Source organism: Ammodytes marinus, assembly GCF_949987685.1.
Source record: "Ammodytes marinus genome assembly, chromosome: 6".
Lineage (NCBI taxonomy): Eukaryota > Metazoa > Chordata > Actinopteri > Uranoscopiformes > Ammodytidae > Ammodytes > Ammodytes marinus.
The window spans coordinates 20,839,229-20,850,688 of NC_137235.1; the positions used below are offsets into that span (position 1 = coordinate 20,839,229).

At 39.8% G+C, this 11,460-nt stretch overlaps 1 protein-coding gene across 1 annotated transcript; it reads left to right on the top strand.

The window, feature by feature from the left end:
• Positions 1-1,923: 1,923 nt before the first annotated feature.
• Positions 1,924-6,995, top strand: nansa (N-acetylneuraminic acid synthase a). The gene is made up of 6 exons (XM_080028683.1): positions 1,924-2,186; positions 2,947-3,162; positions 3,248-3,347; positions 3,645-3,799; positions 4,534-4,800; positions 5,925-6,995. The coding sequence occupies exons 1-6, from the start codon at positions 2,055-2,057 to the stop codon at positions 6,132-6,134; spliced, it is 1,080 nt and encodes a 359-aa protein (XP_079884809.1). The 5' UTR covers positions 1,924-2,054; the 3' UTR covers positions 6,135-6,995.
• Positions 6,996-11,460: the final 4,465 nt, after the last annotated feature.

Here is an 11,460-nt window from a genome sequence, read left to right on the forward strand (position 1 = left end):
CATGTGGCTATTTAATGTTGTGTGGTTCAGCAATGACTTAACAGTGTTGGCAGATCCTGAAACAACCAGTTTTCTGTAACCTTTAAACTAAATTGATTTTTTTTAAAGCCTACAGGGAGGCAGCTTTACTTCTAAACAAGCGTACAGATGCAAAGCCCTGACATTATTGCTTGAAGTCTGATCACCTGACAAATGTACAGCTAATTTACATTAGACATTTTATATATTTTTTTGCTCTGCTTTGGTGCTGTCACCAATGCTAATATTTGTGTTTGTATGTGAGTGTTGCCTGAATACCTCACCAAAAAAAGCCTATAATGATCATTACATATCTTTATAATGGAAACCAAATAAATGGGCGCTTATTGATAAATTCATTTTCACACTTTTATTTGACTCCTAAACAGTTACTGCAGTACTTCACACACAGAAACCAGTGGGGTTTGAAAGCACATTATTAGTTCTTTATAAAATGGTCTATGTTGCTTTTTTTTCACCTGTCAGAGCGTTTGTCTGTTTTTTCCCTTCTTTTGCTCCAGTTGGGTAAGTCATTGGTGGCTCAGCTGCACATCCTCAAAGACGTGGTGACTTAAAGGATCTTCCACAAAGGTTAGTACGGAGAGACGGACGGAGAGAAAAAGAACAAGAGAGGGTATGTAAAGAGAACAAAGCGGTAAAACACATTATACAGTCTGTGTGTCTAAGTCAAAGACACAAGGTTTGATAAAACAAAAAAACAGTTGTTAGAGAATGACAAACCACATGGAGGATGAGCTCCAGATTGTGCTGATTTGAAGCAAAGAGGTTTTGTTGGTGGGAAATGTGTACACACAAACCCTGTCATCACAAGGTGTGGTCTCATGGAACTCATTTAAAAAATGTGTCAACAGTCAAATGAGAACTGTTAAACCACAATCTGAGGTCACAGCTAGTTCAATCACCCTGGTTTCACCCCCTTTGAAAATAACAATGTGCACAACTTTAACACGATGAATCTTTACAAATATGTACTTGAAGGCCCGTCTAAAGTTAGAAAAGGACCATGGCTGGTTTGTAAACATTTCCAAACTCAATGGCAATGTTTCTCATAAATTGTAAGAACTCTATTTGGAATGAATTGTCACAACCTATGTTCCCAGCACGTTGCGGAAACATCCGCTTTTCGTGACGACAAGAATATCAGGAAATTCTGAACCGATTTGAACACGTGATTTCTCGACTGGCTGCCCTAGTGTTTAGTGCTCTGCACAGCCACCCCAGACGGTCAGCAGGGAATACGTCTAAATGCATGTACGTCATTATTTGATACGCTAGTATGGTTAAACATGACTATAAATCATTATAACAACGTGTAGGCTATAGGTCATACAAGTCAAAAAGTATGATAGGTCCTCTTTAATGACATTGTGAGTTTTTAGGTGTGTTGGTGGGAATTGTATACACAAGGTGTGGTGTCATGGACCACACCTTGTGATGACATTTTTCCAGGGATTGTTTGTAGGAATAAAATGTACAACTTTAAAATGTCGAAGGTGCAACATGCTCAGTAGTAAAACTGTTTCTGAAATGTTCATTTTGTGAATAAAAATGGAGCATATAAAGGCTATGTATTCTAGTGTGGATGTTCTCATCTGAGAGGTCACAAATAGCAGTTAAAAATATGAATGATACTGAATGGGTGTGATCTTCCCATGTCCACTTTTATCTGCCTACAATCCCCACAAAAACAGCTAATTACATAAGTTCCTGAGGGTGGTTTTGATTAAAATCTTTTGTATAATTTAAGTAAAAAAACTCATCACGAGTTCAATCTACAATGTCAGTAAATTGAACAATTCATATAAGTTCATGCTTTTATTCTTTTAGGTAATTCTGGCTTTTATTTTGAACTTCAGATCCGGAAGTCTTTGCACATCCTGATCGTGGATGTGCAGCCCGGTTAGCTGTTCCGGTCTGCTTCTCCACTGTCACAACTTACCGCTGTGCCTCCGTCCACTTCTCTGCAACATAATTACTTCCACTGGTTGTTTTTTGTGTCCGTTTACGTGAACACAATGCCGCTAAAGTTTGAGCTGTGTCCCGGTCGAATGATCGGAGGTAACAACCCTTGCTTTATCATCGCTGAGATTGGCCAAAACCACCAGGGAGACATCGAGATCGCCAAGAAAATGATAAAAGTGGCAAAGGTAATGGCAATGCAGGCAGTTTATTTTGAATGGATGAGTGAAATAAGTTAGTTTTTTTATGCTGTTTTAATCTTTAACACACAGGAGCAAAACGTACTCAGAATTCAATTAAAATCGTATCTTGGTCGCCACCCCGTCCATGTCTGAGTCATTACTTTGAATCAAATATCATCTCAAACCGATTGGGTTTATCAATCTTAATACTTGAAAAAATAGTTAATTTAATTTGATAAATTATGGACCACCGACCGTTACATGAAAGTGGCTACGAAGCATTTTTGTTAAACGATATGCCTGATATTCAGTCAGTTTGTTATGCCTACATCTCTGTTATCCATTTTCCAAAGGAATAGTATCTTTTCTAATCCTTAATTCCTAGAAGTCTTTTTTTTTAATTATTTGAATCGGATTTTCACCTTTAGCCACTGGTAGCCTACTACTGTCACCTCTGTCTTCTGTCATAAAACCATGTTTTATCACACGTCACAGATACAGTTGATCAATTTAGCGAAATGGCAACAAAAAGAAAACGATTCATTCATATGTAGGCTATCTTCTCATTGCAAACTTTATTACCCAAATATGTTGATGTGTATGCTTTTAGTAAAATAAATCTCACTTTTGCATGATGGCATCATATAACACTTGACATTGTCGAAATAAAAATGTAAATCATCAAAAATGTAGGCCTAGTAGCCCACTACTATTACTTTCAATTAGTCCCATCTTCTTTAACCCCCAATTCCATCCACTTCTGCAGGACTGTGGTGCTGACTGTGCCAAATTCCAAAAGAGTGAATTAGAGTACAAATTTAACAAGAAAGCCTTGGAGCGGCCATACACTTCCAAACAATCCTGGGGGAAAACATACGGGGAACACAAGCGCCATCTGGAGTTCAGCCATGAGCAGTACCGGGAACTGCAGAAATACTCCAAGGAGCTGGGGATTTACTTCACTGCCTCAGGGATGGACGAGGTAAGGGAAGAGACTTTTTACCATAAGGGTTTTATGACGTCTAATTTGGGTTGAATTCGACCTGAACTGTTCTTTCTGTCTTTAGATGGCAATGGAATTCCTCCATGAGCTCGATGTGCCTTTCTTCAAAGTGGGCTCTGGAGACACCAACAACTTTCCTTATCTGGAGAAGTCTGCCAAGAAAGGTGAGAGTGGACTCCCATATCTATCTGGGAATATTTCTAGTCAGAAATTTAATCATCAAGTGTATTTCATATAGAATTAAAGAAAAAAAACAATGCCCGTTAAATTGTCATCGGTGCATTTTGTAACTTGTACAAACTGTAAACATAAATGCAGATGAGCTCATAATCCTCTATAATTTTGCGTCTCTCTTATGGCAAGACTCATTGAGAGAGTAAAGAGTAGTGTGTATGGCGTTTTGCCCTGTGCCCATGTTAAACATGATGTTTAGCAGGCTGTCTCCCTCCTGTCTGTGTCAGGACGGCCCATGGTTGTGTCCAGTGGGATGCAGTCCATGGAGACAATGCGTCGCGTCTACAAAACCGTGAAGGAGCACAACCAGAACTTTTGCATCCTGCAGTGCACCAGCGCCTATCCCCTGGAAGCTGAAGACGTCAACCTCAGAGTGATAACGGTGAGCAGTATAGAAGAGAGTGTTGCTCCTGTATCAGGAGCTTGGCATAATGACAACAATCCATCAAGTTTCCCAAATGATCTCACAGCCAAATTAAAATGTTGTCAGCAAATGAGTATTTAGCTTAAGGAGCCTTTGAAATACGACATGTCTCATTGCAGTTGAAACGCAGAACCAAATGCAGTAAAATGTATTTCCCTAAATTGCACTAAAATGGTTAGGTTAAGCTTCCTGTTTTGATGGCCATGAGGCTGATTCATCGTTTACATTCTCAGACACTAGACGCAAAGGATTCCATTCAAATCTTTTCAAGCTACCAATGCTAATCTAAGCCGGTTAGTCTACTTAGAACCTTTTAATAACCGCATAATAACAATTAAAAATATATATTTAGGTGCTTTGATAAATCATATAATACAACTCTTTGTATAGATAAAGGGATTAAAAGGAATACCATCTTGATATAAGATTGTTTTGTACAATGTAACCAAAAATATGTCCAAACACTTTATAAACAGTTTCAGTCAATAGTTTCTCCCTTAAAGTGACTGTGTTCCATTTCTGGAGGTCCTTTGGACAAAGCCAGGCTAGATGACTCCCCCTGTTCCCACGTCTGACTAGCAGCATCAATCTTCTCCTCTTAACTTTCGTCAAGAATGCAAATGATCATATTTCCCAAATGTCTAGCTTGTCTTTGAGGAGAAACACTTGTCTTGCCCACTTGTCATCTGCAGGAATACCAGAAAGAATTTCCAGATATCCCCATTGGATATTCCGGCCATGAATCTGGGATCAATATCTCGGTTGCTGCCGTAGCTCTTGGGGCGAAGGTCATCGAGCGTCACATCACCTTGGACAAGACGTGGAAGGGAAGTGACCACGCAGCCTCGCTGGTGCCGGAAGAACTGGCAGAGCTGGTCCGCTCCATCCGCCTGGTGGAGCGAGCCATAGGGAGCGGCATCAAGCAGATGTTACCCTGTGAGAAGCCATGCCATGATAAGGTGAGATCTCCTCTCTCTGCATCAGAAAACAAACATAGAGGTGTACCCGTGGCGCAGTGGGTAAGGGCGTTTTTTTTTTAAATGTAATGAAGTGACATTTTGGCTATTGAAGAAAGCCTTTTAGTATTTGCTTTGTGCAATGGAAACAATGGTGAAAGCCTCCGGGAGTGGAAACTTGCTCTAAAATAGTAAAAATCAATAAACGATATCAAAGTTGGGTGTCTCGATAAGCTTGTACAAAAAACTGATTGAGAATACATGAAAATTAGAAAACTTTTTTTTACTGTCTAGTCCCGATGACAGGACTTTGTGGGCCTGGCCGTTTCAAACGGTCTCCGTGGCTAGTCAAAGTTTTTATACACAGCTTTAGTTTCCTGCATCCACACTATTCGCACTTGACTTTAGTATCACCTGGTCAATGATCAAATTCCTTCGTGATTTTCTCTACTTATGACATCTATTGCAGTATGTCCGTCCTGGGAGAGGGATCCCTTACTTTGTCGACTCTCCCTGAGATTTCTTAAATTTTTTTTAATCCCGGTAAAGGGTTTTTACTGGGAGTTTTTTCTCAGCCGAGCTAAGGGTGTAAGGGCAGGGTGTCATATTGTATCATATTGTATCATATTGTATGAAATGTAAAGCCCACTGAGACAAATGTATTTGTGATTTTGGGCTATACAAATAAAACTGATTTTATTTGATTTGATTTAGTTTGCTGCGAGAAAGCTGTTTATTTATGTTTTCTTGTGTCTATATTGAGTAATCCACAGTAGCTCTGGGTCGAGAGGCTGATTGAGTGATACAAAAATGAAAGGCTGTCTGGCAGCAAACTAAAACCGTGGAAAAAATCTCAGTTTAGCCTACAATTGAACGGATATCGTTTAGTATTTTCGGTTAGCATTTATATATGTGGAGAAAAAAACTTTGTTGTTCTGGCCTCCTCTGCAACAATACAAGGCTGACCTCTGCTACAGCAAAGTCTCCCCCAATCTCCTTATATTTACTGCGCTGACTGCCATCTCCATAAGGTAACACACTAACTACGGCTAAGTACCCCACACAACCCCACCTCAAAAATACTGAACTATCCCTTTAAGTCACTCCCCTTCTCTCTTCTATTCCAGCTTGGTAAGTCAGTGGTGGCCAAAGTCAGGATCCCCAAAGGGACTGTCCTGACTGTGGACATGCTGGCGGTGAAGGTAGCTGAGCCCATGGGCGTGGCAGCAGAGGACATCTTCAAGCTGGTGGGTAAGAGCGTGAAGGAGGACGTGGAGGAGGACGAGAGTGTCACGCCAGAGGTGGTGGACAGCTACGGCAAGAAGGCCAAGTGCTGAGGGGGTGACGCAGACCAGTTTCAAAAATGGGTAAAAAAAACAAACAGGCTCTCAATCTGACAAGGTGCAACGGACAAATTCGAGATCATTCGGATAGGAGCTTAAAGACAAACGCAGCAGTGTGATGGTCATCGTGTTCAGACGATTAGTAACTTGATGCCTTTAATTGGACACTGCATTAGTCTGATAGTGTGCATATATCAAAACTGGTGTTCAAATGGAAAACTCCTTTGCTCCAAAAAAATGTATTTGCCCACTTTGCCAAAGCTTTTTACATTTTCTAAAAGCCTTATAAAGTTTTTCACCAATCCTCGGGCAAACTTGCTCTATAATAAACCGTTCATTGTCCTTCAAGAGGCTCGGTTGTAGTTTAATCTCTGTGATCAGTGCAGTGCTTTGTGAGTTGGTAATAAAGCCGGTTGTTACGGTTAACATAACATACATTGCACTATAGTTTAACCCCCGCATCGAAGAGAATTAAATTAACAGTGTACACATGAAGCTGCTACTAGTCTTCACAACACACAACAGTTAGTTCACAGAGCCAAACTGAGTAAGTTGAGCTGTGCCAGAATGTCTCCAGTAACTTTAAGTTTCTATTTGAGCGGCTTCTTTAAAGAGAAGCCAAAATCAGACTGCTGAATCCAGATACATCCTTGCCAAATGCCCAATCTCACAATTGACCTTGTTTTTGTCATAAACCAGACTCCTCCAGTCGTTGTTTTGGCACCAATCTCTCTTATTGTGCTTTCAGGATAAAAGATGTTACACATTATTTAAAAATGTTAACGTGGAAATCTGTTGTGACTCTGTTGAAATGTAAGATGTTCTGAAAAGATGAAGCCTCAGAATAAAATATTGCCCAAATTGCCTCTTTCCAATTCTTTGGTGTTTCGGCTGGTGCCAAACATGGCATAGTGTCATGGCAGGTTCTTTATACATCGTGTACATAAGTTCTGTTTAGCAGTAATATTGTAAACTATAGTTCCGCCTGTATTATAACTTTTGGTATGAGGTGTTGCTTCCAAACTGAAAGTCTTAAGATAAAGATCCGTCTACAGATACAAAACCAAATACATTTAGCTTTTATTCAACTAGATTCCACAATGTGCAAAATAAGAACATTAATGACTTGTCACAATATCATAATTCTGACATTATTATTATTATTATAATTATGGATAAGGTCATGAAGGCTTAAGCAACACGGCTGTTCTAATTTTAAAGAGAGAAAAAAATACAAAAACATTTAAACGTTTAAATCAACGTGTAGGCCTACTATATCACATGGTCTTAAAATTGAGTTTCCTTTCATAGTTGAAATGATGTTAAAAAATGTAATATGGATTTCAGTTTAAAAATAAGGATAATGGAATTTTATTTATTTATACTAAATCAGCAGTTGACTTCGACAACACAAGTCTTTTTTTCTTTTGAGCGCCTGTGAGGTAAAACAGCAGTTTTACCTCACAGCCGTGTTGTGTAGCATTCTCCAACATTTATGTTATATTAAAGAGAAGTTAATACAGAACTCCCAGAGTTAAGCAATAACTGCACCACAACACATACAGGTCAGACTGACTGAGGCCACAAGCAGCACTCAGGACAGGATGACCTTATAGGCCACAAGCACACAGCTCACAAGTTGCAAACAGAGCAGTAAACAGACACTGAACACTATTGCGATATCTTGCCACATCGTGCCACAGATCTGACATTTAGAAATGTTACAACACTCATGCACGTAGAGACACACTCACACACTCTCACACCGACACACACACTCTCACTAACAAACATGCACACACACACACACATGCACACAAACAAACACACACACATGCACACAAACAAACACACACACGCACACACACACATGCACTCACATGCACACTCTTACTTACACACACACAGACAGATACACGCACACAGACACACACACACACACACACACAGATAGTGTATAAAGCCGAAGGCCTTTCACTAGAAGGGGCGCCTTTACGCCCGAGGAAGAAAGCTGCTGTTGGGGTTCCCTTTCCCCCCGAGTTGAGGGTAGGCTAGGTACATAGGTTAATTCTGGTAAGATCTGAATGATTGTAATGAATAAGTACATTTGTGTTGAATAATAGAAGTTGTCTACTAAGCTGTAACCACCAATGTCAACCTTTAATAAAGTATCCTGTTAGACCATGACCTACCTTCTCCGCGTCTACCTTGCCTGAAGATGTCTCCTCCTTTTAGAAGTAACTATTATGTTAGTGGGACAACAGGCCACTCGGCCACGGTAGCACCACATTGTTCCACTACAGTTGCTTAAGCCTTCATGACCTTATCCATAATTATAATAATAATAATAATGTCAGAATTATGATATTGGAAAGTATCGCTCTCCAAAACCCAGATATCGGAATCAGGTCAGAGCTGAATTTTTTTTAAATAATTAGTTATATATAGTTATCAAATATTTTCCTAGCAAGTATTTTTACCAGGCAAGAATAGAATAGAATAGAATAGAATAGAATAGAATAAGGTGATCCACTCAAACCACTAGATAGAGCTGTTTCTCTGTCGTTCTTAACCCTTAGCACCAGTACAAGCTGCATTTATTAGCCAAACAAAATATCCTTTCTGTCTTTCAGTTAAAGACGGGAAGAACAAAATCCACATAGGAAAGATTTCTCCATGCAGAATAATAACGAACTGTTAATAATAAATAAATGTCCAAGTATCGTTTAATGACCTAATTATTGGATTTCTGCTCTGTTCATTGTCTCATTAAATAGATATCACTGCTTACCCCGACTGTTCCCTGCTCACACATAGAGGGTCGCTCACTAACTCACGTACTTCTTAGCGGCTATTTCAGGAGCAAGCTTTAGCCAATAAGCGGCTTCTCATCCCAGCTTCAAATACGAACTTGAATTTTTCTCTCTCACTTTTCACTGCCTGGCCTTCTGTTTAAGTGAACCACTTCTCACTTGCATGTATAATGAAAAGTAATCTCATAATTCACTGAAAAAAATGCAAGGTTTTTGATTGTAATTAGGTTACAGATTGGCAGGGTAACTCCAGCGGTCTCAAAGTACAACAGATATTATTTGTCTTTGTAAAAGAGCATCTTAGCCTTAACATCTACCAAATGTATGGTGAGGACTCCTCTGCATGCAAACAGTCTTATTCTTATTCTTATTTCAGGTTCTGCAGGCGATTTACCTTAGCCTACATGGTAGAAGTGTTAGGTTAGCTGGGTTATGTAACCAGTTTAGCCTTTTCAGGACTTGACATAGCCTTTATATAGCAACTATGGCCTAAATGCAGATACCTTACTGAGTTCGAAATCCTCTGCACGAAGTGTCACCTTAGGCTGTGGCATTGCCTTGTTGTTTTACAGTGTGAAAATATATGCACTGTATTTAATAAAGAGATGACACAACACCTTGTATCAGAGGCACTCTGAACAAAAAGGGCAAGGACTGTTGCTCCTTCTGCACCCCCCATGTGCACGCCACTGCTGTGAGCTGAGAAACGATAGGAAGGTCTGGTTGGATTTAATCCCAGCGGGTATCTCCATCTTTAATATTTTCCCTTGTAGTAAGTCTTTATTTATTTATTTAATGCAACTCTCTGATTAAATTTTTTCAATTTCTAATTTGCCAGTGGTTATTCATCTTACTGTTGACTTGTTCCAAACTGTAGTGGTTGGCCTTGTACAGCCTCTTACCTCTGAGAGAAAGAGAGAGAGAGAGAGAGAGAGACTTCACCTGTGCTGCTGTGGAGGTGATGCTATGTCAGGGACACGCTACTTAACAGAATGGGTCACATCATTTGAACTCACCTTGAAGTGGCTACTTAAGATTACAGTTCCCATGTGTAAAGCCTGACCTGACTTGAGGTGCACACAAACCCACACACACACACACACACACACACACACACACACACACACACACACACACACACACACACACACACACACAGCTCTACAAGACTATTTTACTTCACTTGACACTTTTTTTAAGTATTTGTACACATGACATGACTTAATTGATTGCTTTGGTAAAATAAGGAGATCGAGTAAATACCATAATATATCTGCTATAACTATGAAAATCTTGGGCCCTGGGACCGACATACTGAACCCACGTCCAGTATGTGGGTCCACATTAGCATGTGTCGCTAAGCTTTGTTGCACCCAAAGCCAATTACCAGCATGTGAGAAATTAAAAAATGTGGTGACGTCACTCCCAAAAAACTGTCATTTTGACTGAAACATATAGCACAAACTAATTCTTACTCTCAAGTATAAGGGAGCAGAACATACTTTATCTAGGGATAACTTAGTAGTCTTAAATGAAATGCAAATAATGAGAGAAAATATGTGAACAAGTTTCAATAAATGTACACTACAACATGCCAAAATGAAAATTTACAAGACGAAAATGGCGCTTGTGCCCTTTTCTTTAACGATAAACTGTATTTAGGAGTTATTAAAGTTCCAATACATACAATATCATGCAGCGTCCCCTATGAACTTTGTGTGTTTATGTGTTACATTGCATAGTAAATAGGATAGTTTTCAAGGGCTTTGGGCGCAGGACTATGATCTGATGGCCCAATTCCTGATGGTTGTAATCTCCTTGTATAAGGTCTATTTGCCTTGGTGCAGGGATGGGAAGAAATAATACCTGACACCGAGGGAGGTGGGGACAGATGGAGGGGGGTGGAGAGAGCAAGGGAAGGACGATGGACAGTGATAGAACACTGAGACGGAGGGGAGGAGCCCTTAGTCCTCGGCTTCAGACGTTGTCTTGGAGATCCACTGTGACTGAGGGAGGAACATCTCACTGAGAATTTACCGTTGGGACCTTCAGCCCAATAGGGAACCCTTCTTCTCTGGCATTCAGTTCACAGGAATATTCCCCCTCAGAAGCTTGGGACCTGACTAACCCGCTGCCTTCTGAAGTCCTTCCTGCTGAACAGGAGACTTTCAAGTGTGGTATGAGAAAGCAATATATGTTTGTGTGTGTTTTGTGTGTATCTGTAGTGTAGTAACTTTGCTCTAAGGTCTTTATAAAGTCCAGCTTGCTTTCTTAAAGGCTACTTTCACAGCACATTATGGAATATGTTTAAATGCTAAATAAGTGTTATACAATATGACAAATTGTAGAAGATTAAGAATGGGCCATTGTTAAAGACCTTTCAGAGAAAGTTTTAACATTGCAAGTTGTCCAAGTGTGTTGTATCACTATAAATGACTCATCTAATGTTTTTGTTGGTTCTTCATTGACCCTAATCGTTTAGTAGGTGTCTACTTTTTGACTTTGTG